The sequence below is a fragment of the Trichomycterus rosablanca genome, chromosome 16, assembly GCF_030014385.1.
Source record: "Trichomycterus rosablanca isolate fTriRos1 chromosome 16, fTriRos1.hap1, whole genome shotgun sequence".
Taxonomy (NCBI): Eukaryota; Metazoa; Chordata; class Actinopteri; order Siluriformes; family Trichomycteridae; genus Trichomycterus; species Trichomycterus rosablanca.
Window position 1 is genome coordinate 8,341,576 of NC_086003.1, and position 17,014 is coordinate 8,358,589.

General features: G+C 41.5%; 1 protein-coding gene across 1 annotated transcript in view; it reads left to right on the plus strand.

Annotated features, from left to right (window-relative positions):
- Positions 1–17,014, plus strand: part of shroom3 (shroom family member 3) — a 133,469-nt gene that overhangs the window by 35,922 nt on the left and 80,533 nt on the right. Inside the window, exon 2 of the mRNA XM_063011244.1 lies at positions 2,719–2,873. Coding sequence (XP_062867314.1) covers positions 2,719–2,873 — 155 coding nt within the window. The remainder of the gene's footprint in view (positions 1–2,718; positions 2,874–17,014) is intronic.

Genomic DNA, 17,014 nt, shown 5'->3' on the forward strand with positions numbered 1-17,014 from the left:
TGTATATTAATTGTAAAGCAGACCTTTCTTCACCATAGTTGTCCCTTCATCACAAAAGTTTTTATTTCTGTCTCAAAATGGGCACAAATTCCCACAGTATATTCGAATGGAATGCTCTACAAGCTCATAATGAGGACTTATTCCATACACTGATCAGCCATAACATTAAAACCACCTCCTTGTTTCTACACTCACTGTCCGTTTTATCAGCTCCACTTACCAGGTAGGAGCACTTTGTAGTTCTACAATTACTAACTGTAGTTTATGTTTCTCTGCATGCTTTGTTAGCCCCCTTTCATGCTGTTCTTTAATGGTCAGGACCCCCACAGGACCACTATAGTGTAGGTATTATTTAGGTGGTGGATCATTCTCAGCACTGAGAGTGCTCCATAATTCAACTTTGACTTTTATTAAAATAATTCAGTTATAATCTAGCGGGCATAAATGGCAGTGACTGCTGCGGACACGTTTCTGCTAGGGCGGGATGACCGGACTATGTGGGTGGGGTGACTGGACAACGTGGGTGGGGTCTTCAAACGCTTGGCAGATAGAGGGGCATCTGTGCACAATGCATGGGCGAAAAGGAGTTTCGCTAAGGGCTGCGCGCAGGTCGGAGGAGGCGTGAGCAGAAATATACCCACCTTGACTGCAATCAGGGATCCCCCAGCAGCAGAAGACAAATTGACTATGCTAAATTGGGAGAAAATGCATAAATAAAATAGAAAATAAATAAATAAAATAAAATAATTAAAAATTAATTCTAAAATTAATAATTAATAAATAAATTTATTATTCTAAAATTAATAATTAATAAATACATAAATAAATTCTAAAATTAATGATAAATAAATAAATAAATTCTAAAATTAATATAAAAAAAATTAATTAATTCTAAAATTAAAAATTAATAATAAATTAATTAATTAATTCTAAAATTAATAATGAATAATTTTAGACTTTGATATTTTTTTAATTAGTGTTTTACTGACTCATAGACAAACCAAGAGTTCATTCAGCATTCAGCATAGAATTTAAGGAGTAACCGGTTACAACTAACTGCTCTCATAACTCTGATCTTGTAATGGTATGTGACAGCATAAGCCTTTAACGAAAGAAAATATGACTCCCTCCAAAAGGCTGTTTTATGATCCACAAACACGCTGCCTTTCCACACACCACCTTTTCTTAATCCTTCACTATTAACAAAATAGCCCAATTCTAAAACTAAGTACTATTTACCCTAGACTTTAATCCTTAGGCTTTTTAGGTCCTTAGGCAGTTTAGAAGTTAGAGGTGGGCGTTGTAATCGAGGGCTGAGGATTTTGACACACTACATGCTTTTGCACTCAGTGGACCTGTTTACTAAGCTTGAGTGAATTATTGCATTGCAGCTAAGCAACTGGTTCTGTGATTTTTTTTCCTCACGTACTAATAACAACTCTTAAAGCTGACGGTGGCAGCTCAAGTGGGGAACAGATTTGACATGTTGAAAATAGAAATACTAAAGATAAGCTAACATGACGGCGGTGAATAGCTAATGCTAATAACGGTTCTAATGCTAGTGATAAGTGATAAATCATTTGACACTCTCAGTGCTAAAGAAGCTTATGCTAAACAAGGCTGCAATATACATAGACTAAACTGATTACTAAGATTATGGCTAAACTAACATATTGTGGTGTCAGCGTAAAGGAAGGAATCATCTTCACTCTTTTATCTGTAGGAGGCAGCTTTGAATTAGGTATTACTTCTGAGTTAGTTACAAAAGCAAGAAGAAAGAGACCAGGTCTGATGTTTAATATCATTAAACCGTTCAAGGAATCGGGAGGAATATCAGTGCGTAAAGGACTTAAGCCGAACACCCGTGATCTTCGATCACTCAGACGGCACTGCATCAAGAACCTCCACTCAACAATAGCTGATATAACCACATGGGTGAGGGATTACTTTGGCAAACCTTTGTTGAGCACTATAATACAGAGTTACATGCACAAATGCCACTTAAAACTTTACTGTGCAAAAAAGAAGCCTTATGTTAACCATGTCCAGAAGCAGCGTCGACTTCTCTGGGCTCGGAGGCATCTAGGATGGACCATCACACAGTGGAAACGTGTATTGTGGTCAGATGAATCAGCATTCCAGGTCTTTTTTTGGAAAAAAATGGACACAGTGTGCTCCGAACCAAAGACGAAAAGGACCGTCCAGACTGTTATCAGGAACGAGTCCAAAAGCCAGGGTCTGTCATGGTACGGGGCTGTGTCAGTGCCCTTGGCAAAGGTCATTTACACTTCTGTGATGGCAGCATTAATGCAGAAAAAATCTTAGAGCAACATATGCAGCCTTCAAGACGTCATCTTTTCCAGGGACGTCCATGCATTTTTCAACAAGACGATGCAAAACCACATGCTGCACACATTACAAAGGCAGTACGGTACTGGACAATGATGACCCCGTATTGTTTATTAATAAATGAAATGAAGTTGATCAGACAAAACATGAAATATCTCAGGTACATACTGTCTGCAGTGAAATAAAAGTCAAAGTAAATGTAAGAAACTCTGTGTTTTTTATTATTTGCATTTTCCATGCTGTCCTAACTTTTTCTGATTTGGGGTTGTATAACGGATATACCTAATATATTTATAGCTTAAGACTAGTTCCAATACAGTATATTATAAGCTTTTTGTATGTAAATTTTCATCTACTTTGTGTTTGCAGGTAGAGGATGGTGGGAAAGCTGACTCTCTGCAGTGCCCCCTGCTGGCAGGGGATGAGGTGATTATCATTAACGGCATTGAGCTGAGTGGGTTCAGACAAGAAGCCATTTCTCTGGTCAAAGGATCTTACAAAACACTCCAGCTCACCATACGCAGGTAAGAACAGACACCTACACTGAGAAATACAAACATGGTAAGTAATGAGTCAGCACTCAGCAACCCCTCTCTGTAACATCACTTGGTCGGACACGTCACGGCTGAGTTGCTGTGGTTCCTAAAGGCTTCCACTTTTCAATAATACTACTTATAGTTGAACATGGAATATCTAGAAGGGAAAAAATTTACGAATTACAGTACAGTACAAGGAGCTTAATTTATACACCTGTGGCAATAGGGCAGAATGAAACACCTGAATTCAATGATTAAGGTGTGCACATGTGCAGTAGCAGAGTAGTAAAGTTCATATGCGGATCAGCTTTGTGTACGGAGAGCCACACCCTGATCAACGCACTCTTTCCCCGATTGATGTGCAGGCGCCATCAATCAGACAGCAGAGGTCATAACTGCATCAGCCATAAGAGAGTCCCGATCCCCCACACTGTATGAACAACAGGCCAATCGTTGTTCATATAGCCGCCCACCCAGATGGATGGCGTTTTACCGCATACCACATGAGCAGCGTGTTCTAATACCTTTGTCCCAATGGTGTTTTGTGGAGGAACTCCCTACATATTTATCCGTAGGCCATTGCTGCTGGCCCATACCGATCAATAAAGGCGTAATCACATGAGAAGCGGCAAAACTGCTTCTGTGCTGGTTGTGGGAGTGTTTCCGATGGAGTGTGGCAGTGCTGCTTAGCTTGTCGCTGCACTTCCCTGAGCGTTTTTTGTGCTTGCCGTGGTGCTGAAAGTTCACCTGATTGAACTTTGTCCCAGTCTGCTGCTGACCTTTTCAAAGTGCCTCCAACGAGACGAACTGTTTGATATGACATAGTAAAAGCGACTAAGGCAGCACGAACAACGCTCAACGTAAACAAAACTTAGCTTATTGTATTAAAACAACAACTGAGCAATTTCATTAGTGGAAAGAACTTATGAGCAGTAATAATTAGGAGAGGATTAGTGTTTCTATGTCGTTCCTTTAGTACATTAAACCTGTTTTAGACTCTTGGAAAAGCTGATTCTTACAATTTCTCAGCACCCCGAGCCATAACACAAGTTTAAAAGTGAAACAGGAGGAAAATCCAGCTAAACACAGATACATGTGGACACTTTCAGATTGAATTTGATGGTTATTCCAATCCACACAAATGCAGATTCGTCTCATATACGTCTACGTCCTCTTCTTTCTCAAGATGTTGCTGAGACTTTGGTTCATACATCAGTCACCTCCCGGCTCTCGACTACTGTAATTCACTCCTTTATGGGCTTTTTGCCAAAACCCTCCACCCCCTTCAACACATCCAATACGCTGCTGCTCGGATTTTGAATTTTTCAAAAAATGTGACCGTATTACTCCTGTTCTGGCAAAATTACACTGGCTACTGGTATAATACTGGTACTTACTATCAAAGCTCTTCATGGCTCTGCCCCGGTCTATTTATCCCATTTACTTAAACATCCCACCCCCTCACGCAGTCTTAGGTCCTCTGGCTCCAATCTTCTGGCGGTGCCCAGGATCAGGCTGTCCACTATGGGTGGCCGGTCTTTCAGCTGTGCTTCCCCTCACCTCTGGAATTCTCTGCCTCCTACTCTCCGCTCCTCTTCCTCCCTTTCTCATTTCAAATCTCTTCTTAAACTCATCTCTTTGCTGAACATTTGTCCTAGGTATGATTGCCCCTTTTTATATACATACACTATATTGCCAAAAGTATTCGCTCGTCTGCCTTCACACACAAACTTGAGTGACGTCCCATTCTTAATCCATAGGGTTTAATATGATGTCGGCCCACCCTTTGCAGCTATAACAGCTTCAACTCTTCTGGGAAGGCTTTCCACAAGGTTTAGGAGTGTGTTTATGGAATTTTTTGACCATTCTTCCAGAAGCGCATCTGTGAGGTCAGACACTGATGTTGGACGAGAAGGCCTGGCTCACAGTCTCCGCTCTAATTCATCCCAAAGCTGTTCTATTGGGTTGAGGTCAGGACTCTGTGCAGGCCAGTCGAGTTCTTCCACACCAAACTCGCTCATCCATGTCTTTATGGACTTTGCTTTGTGCACTGGTGTGCAGTCATGTTGGAACAGGAAGGGGCCATCCCCAAACTGTTCCCACAAACTTGGGAGCATGAAATTGTCCAATCCAAATCTCTTAGTAACTAAGGGGCCGAACCCGACTCCTGAAAAGCAACCCCACACCATAATCCCCCCTCCACCAAACTTTACACTTGGCACAATGCAGTCAGACACGTACCGTTCTCCTGGCAACCGCCAAACCCAGACTCGTCCATCGGATTGCCAGACGGAGAAACGTGATTCGTCACTCCAGAGAACACGTCTCTTGCATTGTGCTTGGTGCTGTAAGGCTTTGATGCAGCTGCTCGGCCATGGAAACCCATTCCATGAAGCTCTCTACGCACTGTTCTTGAGCTAATCTGAAGAAAGTTGGTGACCTCTGCGCACTATGTGCCTCAGCATCCGCTAACCCCGCTCTGCCATTTATGTGGCCTACCACTTCGTGGCTGAGTTGCTGCCATTCCCAACAGTTGACTGTGGAATATTTAGTAGTGAGGAAATTAATGACTGGACTTGTTGCACAGGTGGCATCCTATCACGGTACCACGCTGGAATTCACTGAGCTCCTGAGAGCGACCCATTCTTTCAATGTTTGTAGAAGCAGTCTGCATGTCTAGGTGCTTGGTTTTATACACCTGTGGTCATGGAAGTGATTGGAACACCTGAATTCAATTATTTGGATGGGTGAGTGAATACTTTTGGCAATATAGTATACATTTCTTTTTGTTTGTCCTTTATTTTCTGTATATAATTTTCTCTGTAAAGCTTCCTTGAGCTTGGTTAAAGGCGCTATATAAATGTAACCTATTATTATTATTATATACGCACTTTGATGACGTTTTACTGCGCCACTCAACCCAAGCGGTGAGCAAATCGGCAGTTTGCGCCGAGGCTCGCGTTGTGCAAAGCGCAAAACGCTTCTCATGTGAATGAGCCCTAGTGCAAATGGCGTCTATGGACACAAATGATGTCCCCTCCCTGTAGCAATTTATAGACTGTCTTTTGGTTATTTTTTCTGAATGGATAAAGGTTCGTTTATAGGCATACATAAGGCATAAGGCAACTAACAGAGGCAACTAACAGAGTACCTGTAAGGCCAGATTGCTGGTGCATTAGTTACAAGAACTGGAACATGTATATACACCGACCAGGCATAACATGATGAGCACTGACAGGTGAAGTGAATAACACTGATTATCTCTTCATCACGGCACCTGTTAGTGGGTGGGATATATTAGGTAGGTAGGATATATTATTGAACATTGATGTGTCAAAGTTGATGTGTTAGAAGCAGGAAAAATGGGCAAGCGTAAAGATTTGAGCGAGCTTGACAAGAAGCAAATTGTGATGACTAGACGACTGGGTCAGAGCATCTCCAAAACTGCAGCTCTTGTGGGGTGTTCCCGGTCTGCAGTGGTCAGTGTTTATCAAAAGTGTTCCAAGGAAGGAACGTGGTAAACCGGCGACAGGGTCATGGGCGGCCAAGGCTCATTGATGCACGTGGGGAGCGAAGGCTGGTCCGATCCAACAGACGAGCTACTGTAGCTCAAACTGCTGAAGAAGTTAATGCTGGTTCTGATAGAAAGGTGTCAGACTTCATGCCTCGACAAGTCAGGGCTGTTTTGGCAGCAAAAAGGGGACCAACATAATATTTTCATGCTTGATCGGTGTATGTGATAAAACAAAGAAGAAAAAAGAACAGTGGTTGCAAGTTGAGCTCATTAAGTGGAAGAGCAGGTCATTTTATACAACTAAACACTCCAAAGTACCACAACAATAAACACAATGTTTAAAATCGAGTTTAATGAGCACCTCTGTGACCCATTGTTAACAAAAACTGCGTCATGGGCTTCACAAAGATTGAATTCATGCTAGGGCTGCATTGCGTCAGGGCTCTGGGAACCCGAGTCTGAACCTCGTCTCCAATCACAATCTGTGTGAAGTGCTTTGAATCCAGTATTTTCAGTGGGCACTGGATCTACGTCCCTGAGCAGGATCAAGCAGTTGCTGATAATGAATAAATAAATGATGTTTACATGATCTGTTAATGTAAAAACTTGGGGACTAAATGATTTACTCCATCACTGGTTTTTATTATTATAGTTCTATTTACTAGCACCTTCACGAGTTCGACATGTGAGCTCTGGTGTGCTTGGTTGTTTTACTGCAGTACCACCTAAGTGTCCTCTAGATGTTTTGCTTATTATATCCGTCACAGGTTGATTACTATCCTCTGCTTCCTCTCATCGTGGGAAGCTTAAATTGACCTACTGTAGTACCAAGTGAACTACAAATCCCAGAAGCGAATATGGTGCAGCTGATTCTGGGGCTACATAAAAAACAGCTCAGTTATTACGGTAGATGGCAGGTGTTGCATCTTTACATACTTTGAGATAGCCCTCTATTTTGTCGTTCTTGACTTTGCTTGTAAACATACAGATTTTGCTTCCGCTTTCTTCAGGCAGCCATTTTTCCTCTACTAAACCCCTCGGTTGAATCAGTTTATCTAACTGACTGTGGGGCTGTTTTTCAGGAGTTGGGCTCGGCCCCTTAGTTCCAGTGAAAGGAACTCTTAATGCTTCAGCATACCAGGAGATTTTAAACAATTTCATGCTCCCAAGTTTGTGGGAACAGTTTGGGGATGGCCCCTTCCTGTTCCAACATGACTGTGCACCAGTGCACAAAGCAAGGTCCATAAAGACATGGATGAGCAAGTTTGGTGTGGAAGAACTTGACTGGCCTGCACAGAGTCCTGACCTCAACCCGAGAGAACACCTTTGGGATGAATTAGAGCGGAGACTGTGAGCCAGGCCTTCTCATCCAACATCAGTGTCTGACCTCACAAATGCGCTTCTGGAAGAACGGTCAAAAATTCCCATAAACACACTCCTAAACCTTGTGGAAAGCCTTCCCAGAAGCTGTTATAGCTGCAAAGGGTGGGCCGACATCATATTAAACCTTATGGATTAAGAATGGGACGTCACTCAAGTTCATATGCGTGTGAAGGCAGACGTGTGAAGGCAATACTTCTGGCAATATAGTGTACCTCTACCTATTTCTACATAGATCAAATTTCTCCTATTCTTATGTTCGATGTTGATTTGATAGCAAGATTGTTTTGTCAATGAAAGGACACTTTTTAAGGTTTATAGTGCTTATATTAATTGCAGTAAAGCCTCAAAACATCTTTGCAAATTGTTTTTAATACACTGTTTTTTTTATTTTAAGCCCTTTTCATGGGTAAAAGCACAGCACTTAGCTCTAATGCAAATCTCAATATTTATAATGTTAGCTGCCAAATTCTGTTACATACTTAATAGTAATCTTACATTTATGGCTATGACAGATTGACCTTAATTAACACACACACACATTAATAAATGAATGAATGGATTCCTGGCTAAATCTCACTCACTCACACTTTTTTAACCGCTTATCCAATTAGGGTTGGGGTGCTGGAGCCTATCTATGTTTTCAATGGGCGCAAAGCACACAGTAACACCCTGGACGTGGCGCCAGTCCATCACAGGGCAAACACACACACACACACACACACACACTCACCTATAGGGCAATTCAGTGTCTCCAATTAACCTGACTGCATGTTTTTGGACTGTTGGAGGAAACCGGAGCTCCCAGAGGAAACCCACGCAGACACGGGGAGAACATGCAAACTCCACACAGAAAGGACCCGGACCGCCCCGTCTAGGGATCGAACCCAGGACCTTCTTGCTGTGAGGCAACAGTGCTACCCACCCTGGCTAAATCTTAATCTGTAGATTTTGTGCTTCATATTTTGTAACTAGACTATAGGTGGCACACTAGGTTGAAGTTTGGAACACAGCCCAATTTCGGGTGTAAGATACACGGCTGGCTCCGGCAACACTTACATGTATTCAATTACTAAACCAATGACTAGGCTAAATTCCAGACTTAAAGGGATCTTAAAGGTAATCTAGTAAAATGTGTGTGTGTGTGTGTGTGTGTGTGTGTGTGTGCTTGCTTTTTGGTGTATTTAGAACTATGCTTGTATCAGAATTCATTGTCACATGCACTTTTGTTATTCCATTCACACACATTCACTCCCCCTACCCCCTTTCGTGCATATCAACCCTCAGATAAATGACCAGTCTGTGTCTTAGGAACACAGCAATCAAGGCAGGCTTTGTTTAACACCTGTGTGGGTGTGTGTTGGGGGCGGATGTGTTGGGGGGTTTCAGAGAGCAAGACAGGTAAAGAGCGACACCTGTAAAATATCAGAAGGAAACTAAAACAAAAGACAGGAACATTGGACCCACTGTCCTAGTAGTATCACCTCACCTCACCATCCAACCTGTCTAGTCTTACGTACACTTTAGTCCAAAATTAAAAACCATGTCCACTAGAGGGCAGGTCAGAGCAAATACAGCCCTGGTCTACAGGGTCATCATCATCATCAGCGCCTGGATTATCGTCAGTGTTTCAGAACAAACACAGTAGCCAGTTTTTGGTGGAACCTGGGTGAAACACACTGGGGACACATTCCAAACTGTATACAGACAATATCAGTGCAGTTCATTTGACTGAGAGAACTATAAATCAAGTCCTACATGTATGCCAAAATGTATAAATCATCACTTTGTACACCCGTCTAGGCTGAGTCTGCCACAGTAACTAGTAAATAAATTTAATATAGAATACATTAACAGGTTCTACACCATCGTATCCAGCTTTTAGATTAAAGTTAAACCATGTTTCTACATTTTTTTTTTTAGATATTTTTAGCTTCACTTACTTGCATCATTTTTTTTTACAATGAAATAGTTTATTTGATTTAAAACAAAAACTAACTTGTGTATTATTGTGTAATTGACTCATAATTTAAAATTTTTAATGTAAAACCATACATCATTTAAATCAGGGTTTTTAAAACCCTGGGTGGGTCACGAGCCAAAAAAATGGGTTCTGAACACTTCGGTTCTGAACTCCTCGGTTCTGAACTCCTCGGATCTGAACTTGGCTTTGCCACCGGTCGGCTGAGCGCCATCTAGCGGTTCTGCTAGGGCGGAATGACCGGACTGTGTGGGTGGGGTCTTCAAACGCAGATAGAGAGGCGCCTGTGCAGAGTGCATGGGTGAAAAAGGGTTCTGCTAAGGGCTGCACGCAGGTCGGAGGACGCATGAGCAGCAATATACCCTCCTCGACTGCATTCAGGGATCCTCCAGCAGCGGAAAACAAACTGAATGCACTTAACTGGGACAAAATGACAAGCTTTACATTACATCTTGTAAACCACAGTAGGACCAGATTGCCACCATTTTTATTCATGAAGTATATTTCGTTTTGTGTTTGGTTTTGATGCATTGTTTGTGTTGCCTGGGTCACAGTACAAATCATGGACAGAATGTGGGACGTTTGAAAAAACGTCTGAAAAACCCTGATTTAAACATGCAACTAGACTTTGTATTCCCAGCGGCACGGTGGCTCACGAGAGGAAGGTCCTGGGTTCGATCCCCTGGTTTGTTTGTTTGTTTATTGGGATTTTAACCTTATGTTTTACACTTTGGGTACGTTCATGACAAGAACGGTAGTTACTCATTACACAAGATTCATCAGTACACAAGGTTATATCAAACACAGTCATGGACAATTTAGTGTATCCAATTCACCTCACTTTCATGTCTTTGGACTGTGGGAGGAAACCAGAGCTCCCGGAGGAAACCCACAGGGAGAACATGCAAACTCCACACAGAAAGGACCCGGACCGTCCCACCTGGGGATCAAACTCAGGACCTTCTTGCTGTGAGGCGACAGTGCTACCCACTTAGCCACCGTGCTGCCCTTCGATCCCCTGGTGGGGCGGTCCGGGTCCTTTCTGTGTGGAGTTTGTTCTCCCCGTGTCTGTGTGGGTTTCCTCCGGGTGCTCCGGTTTCCTCCCACAGTTCAAAGAGTGAGGTGAATGTCCATGACTGTGTTTGACATTAAAACTTGTGAACTGATGAATCTTGTGTGATGAGTAACTGCCTGTTCTGTCATGAATGTAACCAAAGTGTAAAACATGATGTTAAAATCCTAATAAATAAAATAAATAAATTTGTATGTCCATTTAGATAATTACTAATTGCTTTCAATAGCCAGTTACGTCTTTCATTTTTGCACTTTGTTGCAACCAGTACTGGAAATGAGCTAATGTGTTTATTCATCTCACAAAAAACTAATAGAAATAATCAAATTTTGTCTTGTAGAGACGATTTAGTCATAATTATTACTCTATGGTCGCTATGGTTATTAGTACAGTTACATACATTTTGATGCACATTTATTAAGCAAAATTCAGCATGAACCTTCTTCCAAATAACAACTGGTAATTGTCATCTGTGTACTTTGGGTGTGCCACTGGGTGTACGCATAAAGGAAGCAGCTGCAGAAGCCAATGTAGTCACATCATGATACTTAATAAATATTTAACCGTTTCTTAGATGACACAAACTCGTCTACCATCTGTCCAACCTTCCTCTAGCTCTCTTTTCCTCTTTTTCGTCTTGTACACCTCCTACTGTTTGCATTTACTGATTTTTTTTTTTAAATACCATTAGGCAAAATGTGGTATTGTTTGACTTGGCTACGAAACCCCAGCGCACACACACACACTACAAACCTTTGGTCATACACCGATCAACCACCTCCTTGTTTTTACACTTACTGTCCATTTTATCAGCTCCACTTACCATATAGGAGCACTTTGTAGTTCTACAATTACTGACTGTAGTCCATCTGTTTCTCTGCATGCTTTGTTAGCCCCCTTTCATGCTGTTCTTCAATGGTCAGGACTCTTCCAGGACCACGACACAGTAGGTATTATTTAGGTGGTAGATCATTCTCAGCACTGCAGTGACACTGACATGCTGGTGGTGTGTTAGTGTGTGTTGTGCTGGTATGAGTGGATCAGACACAACAGCGCTGCTGGAGTTTTTAAACACCTTACTGTTACTGCTGGACTGAGAATAGTCCACCAACCAAAAATATCCAGCCAACAACGCCCCAAGGGCAGCGTCCTGTGACCACTGATGAAGGTCTAGAAGATGACCAACTCAAACAGCAGCAATAGATGAGCCATCGTCTCTGACTTTACATCTACAAGGTGGACCAACTAGGTAGGAGTGTCTAATAGAGTGGACAGTGAGTGGACACGGTGTTTAAAAACTCCAGCAGCGCTGTGTCTGATCCACTCATACCGGCACAACACACACTAACACACCACCACCACGTCAGTGTCGCTGCAGTGCTGAGAATGATCCACCACCTGAATAATACCTGCTCTGTAGTGGTCCTGTGGGGGTCCTAACCAGTGAAGAACAGGGTGAATGGAGGCTAAAAAGGAACGTAGAGAAACAAACTACAAAGTGCTCCTATATGGTAAGTGGAGCTGATAAAATGGACAGTGAGTTTAGAAACAAGGAGGTGGTTTTAATGTTATGGCTGATCGGTGTACAGTCTGTATGCGTGTGTGTGTGCTGGGGTTTCCTAGCCAAGTGCAAATGTAACATGGCTATGCAAAGCAGTGGCAGAACACCACCTGTCTATTTGTTTGTGACTCAGCAGGTCTGTCTGTGTGCCCTGTAGTGCAGAGGTGGGCAGGATATGCAAAATCTAGGAAATCAGGAGAAAAAGAAAAATTGTGCACCAAGAAAGTAAAACAGAAGCTGACCAGGAGTCTCCAAGCTTATTATAATTGTATATACAGTGGTACCTTAAAAGTCAATGTCAATTGGTTCTGGGAGTGGCATTAAGTTTAAAAAGTGTTGAGTTTTAAGGTATTTTGTCCCATAAGGATGTATGGGAAACCTGTTAATGCGTTTCATGGTCCCTTGGAACTGCATATATTTTAGGCTAATGTAAAATAATGAGGTTGTTTTTGACACATATACTAAAAATACCACAAATATAATATAAAAACACTGAAATACAATTAAAAACATTAAAAAAAAAAAAAAAAAACATCGTTTCCTTATGCTTCTTAATTAGTGGAGTGAACTTATGAGCAGTAATAATTAAGAGAGGTTTAGCATTTCTATGTAGTTCTTTTAATATATTAAGTCTAGGGCTGTCGAAGTTAACGCGATAATAACGCATTAACGCAATCTCAATTTAACGCGATTATAAAAATTAGTGCCGTTAACGCAAATTCTAGTTCATGTTGAGACTTGACTGGTAGAACAAACGTTTGAATGTCGGACTTGCCACCGTTTTTTATTTGCGGTTTGTTAACATAATGTTACCGAGCGTGGTAGTGTCGTAGTAATGCACTTGCATAATAAAGAAGCTGCCAGTCCTCCATTCACGTAACGCTAGGACGGACACTTAAAAATCCTCCTTTTGGAGTGAACTGGTTTCATTTTTGATCAATATTATTTACCATTGGCTCAGGTACATGTCGAAACAAATGCTTTGTATTTCATTGGTTTAACAGCCTCATTTGACTCCTTATAGAGCTACCACTGGCCAATCGGAGAAGGTCCGCCCTCTAAATGCTAGTCTGTGATTGGGTGGTTGAATTTCGCCCGCCCTCTCTGTTTTGTAAACACCGCTACTTGAGTCAATCACTCAGCTCTCATGATCAGGAACGCGGTGAAAATGCCAAAAAGTAAACTTTTGAGGCAGCGATGAACGGACCTAAATATGAAAAGACACAACATTTAGTGAGTAAAACAGTCATTTGTTATATAATTCTTGCTTAAATTGGTCAAAAACTGTTATATGGGTTCTGGATTCATTCTGTGTGTTGCAGTAGCATGTCCCCCTGTTCCTAATAAGATGTCCGGCTTTTTGGGGTGTAATGAATTTTTTTTGTTACTATGAATCTGGCCACCCTAGTCTAAACACTCAGTTCGTGTAGAAACGTCCATTAAACCACTGGATAGTATTACTGCCTAGTATGTGAGTGAATAAAACTCCCTTACAGTTTTCTCTTGTCCCAGCAGTTTTTAACATAAGTACATTTAGCATAAAATGTGTTCACCATTGTAATTGTAACATTTCACTTAAAAATCCTTGTTTTCTATAACATTTACACAGATTTTTTTTAATGCGATTAATCGCGATTAACTATATGAAATTCTGAGATTAATCGCGATTAAAAATTTTAATCGTTTGACAGCCCTAATTAAGTCACATTAAGCTTTTATTTTAACAAGTGTTTTAGACTCTCAGAAAAACTGATTCCTAGAATTTTTCAGAACCCCGAGTTGTAACACAACAAGTTTAAAAGTGAAACAGTGAGAAAAATCCAGCTGAACCCAGATACATGTGGAGCTTTCAGAGTGAATTTAATGACTATTCCACACAAATGCAGATTCGTCTCATGTTCGCACTTTGATGACGTTTTTCTGCACTGCTCAAGACGAGCACACACATTGAGTTTTAAGAGAAACGTTGAGTTTAAGGGTACAAATTTCTCGATGAAGGGTGTTGAGTTTCAAAGATTTTCAGTTTAAGGGACGTCGAGTTACAAGGTACCACTGTACACTGATGAGCTAAAAATATTAGCACTGTTTGTTACACCTGGGCATATTACGGTTGTAGAACAGATACGTTATATAAATTTTTATTTACAATGGACGAAGCAATACAACAGATCAGGAACAGTGCAATGAGGGGTAATACAACAAGGGGTAACACTGACATGGTGTACAATGACTAGGACAAACAAGCAGGGCAGAACTAGAGTGAACAAAGACTAAGCTAATCTGACAATAATGCTAATACGACACAACACATAACAGGTCTCTAAGCTAGCGTGACCATACATCCTCTTTTTCCCGGACATAAAATGCATCCAGATTCAACTCTTATAGTCTGTGAGCGCTATACTTTGCGTGTTTTTGCACTGATTTTACTCTCCTCTTTAGGTCCCGCCTTCTCACACTCCTCCAAGCGTAAATGCAAATTCACAGACGAATTACAGAAAAACCACCTCCTTGTTTCTACACTCACTGTCCATTTTATCAGCTCCACTTACCACATAGGAGCACTTTGTAGTTCTACAATTACTGACTGTAGTCCATATGTTTTACCCTGTTCTTTAATGGTCAGGACTACTACAGAGCAGGTATTATTTGGGTGTTGGATCATTCTCAGCACTGCAGTGACAATGACATGGTGGTGGGTGTTAGTGTGTGTTGTGCTGGTATGAGTGGATCAGACACAGCAGCGCTGCTGGAGTTTTTAAATAGTGTCCACTCACTGTCCACTCTATTAGACACTCCTACCTTGTTGGTCCACCTTGTAGATGTAAAGTCAGAGACGATCGCTCATCTATAGCTGCTGTTTGAGTTGGTCATCTTCTAGACCTTCATCAGTGGTCACAGGGCGCTGTTGGCTGGATATCTTTGGTTAGTGGACTATACTCAGTCCAGAAGTGACAGTGAGGTGTTTAAAATCTCCATCAGCATTGTTGTGTCTTATCCACTCATACCAGCACAACATACACTAACACACCACCACCATGTCAGTGTCACTGCAGTGCTGAGAATGATCCACCACCTAAATAATACCTACTCTGTGGTGGTCCTGTGGGGGTCCTGACCATTGAAGAACAGCATAAAAGGGGGTTAACAAAGCATGCAGAGAAGTCAGTAATTGTAGACCTACAACGTGCTTCTATATGGTAAGTGGAGCTGATAAAATGGACAGTAAGTGTAGAAAGAAGGAGGTGGTTTTAATGTTATGGCTGATCAGTGTAAGTAAGTAAAGTACATAGACTAGAACTAAAACATAACAAGCAGGCACAGTGAAAACACTGACACAGACAAACAGACAAGCAAGCTGTCGCCAAAGCTTGCATAAACCAAACCATAGGTCAACTCACATACAGACAAAAACACAATGACTGACAAGAGGGATGGCAAACAAACAGAACTCTATACAATAAGTGCTATTGGAGACATGAGGAACAGCTGGCGGTAATTAGCTCAAGGATGAATCAGGGAAAAGAGGCAGAAACAAGAATGGTGTGATACCAAAACAAACACAAAGAGCCATGTGCTCTTAGAGACTGTGACAACAGTCAGGGGTAGTAATTACTCGAGGTACGCATGCTGAATGCAGCAAATATTGGTGGCACATAGACCTGAGTGATCTGATCTTGATTAGGGTCAAATCGATAGCTAGATGACTGAGTTAAAGCAAGGGGTGCTCCGTGGTAGCCGTAACAGGTTGTTGGGCAGCCAATACTCATTGATGACAGAGGACTTGAGGGTTTTGTTGTATGATGTGGACCAATAGAACAGCTACTACGGCTCAAATTGCAGATATTTTTAATAATAGTGATGAAGTGACACTGGTGACACTAGCCATATTCTTAACAGTGAGAATGTTATTTTTTTCCCCACCAATATCTTGAAACATTCATTTTTGCTCAGCACGTGTTCCAAAAAGCCTAATCTAGATGTTGCTTTGCCTACTTGAAACAGGGTTTTTGCATTTCGCAGACGCCTTTATCCATGTACTTTGTACTATGTACTTTACTTACTGTAAAGCGATTTACAGTACTGGGACCTTATACAGTCTAAGCAATTGAGGGCCTTGGTCGAGGGCACAATAGCAGCAACCTGGCAGTGGTGGGGCTTGAACCAGCAACCTTCTGATTTCTAGTCCAGTACCTTAACCAAAAACAATTAAAACAATGCCATGACACGATTTATTGCACCCCTTCGTCAATGATCTGTGATCATTTTATCAACCTGTGATTTATTAGACATTTGAGCCATCTGTTCTCACCTCATCAGTGCTCACATGACTTTAATTAGCCTATGAAAGGTGGCCTTGATTTAAAAGGCCAGTTTCTTTTCTTCTTCCTTGTCACAATGACAATGATGAGAGCTGACTAGGCAAAAGAGAAATGCTAATATTCCCAAGCACAAGCTGTCAAAAAGATACAAGACTGTCTACGAAGACTGTGGCATTCTGCCTTCAGTAGTTCAAATGAGGCAAAGAAACCATGTACTATATTCAAAAAACGTCAGACTGAGCTGTAGACATAACTCTTAAATAAAGGTATGAAAAAGAGCAACTAAACTTTGCCAAGAT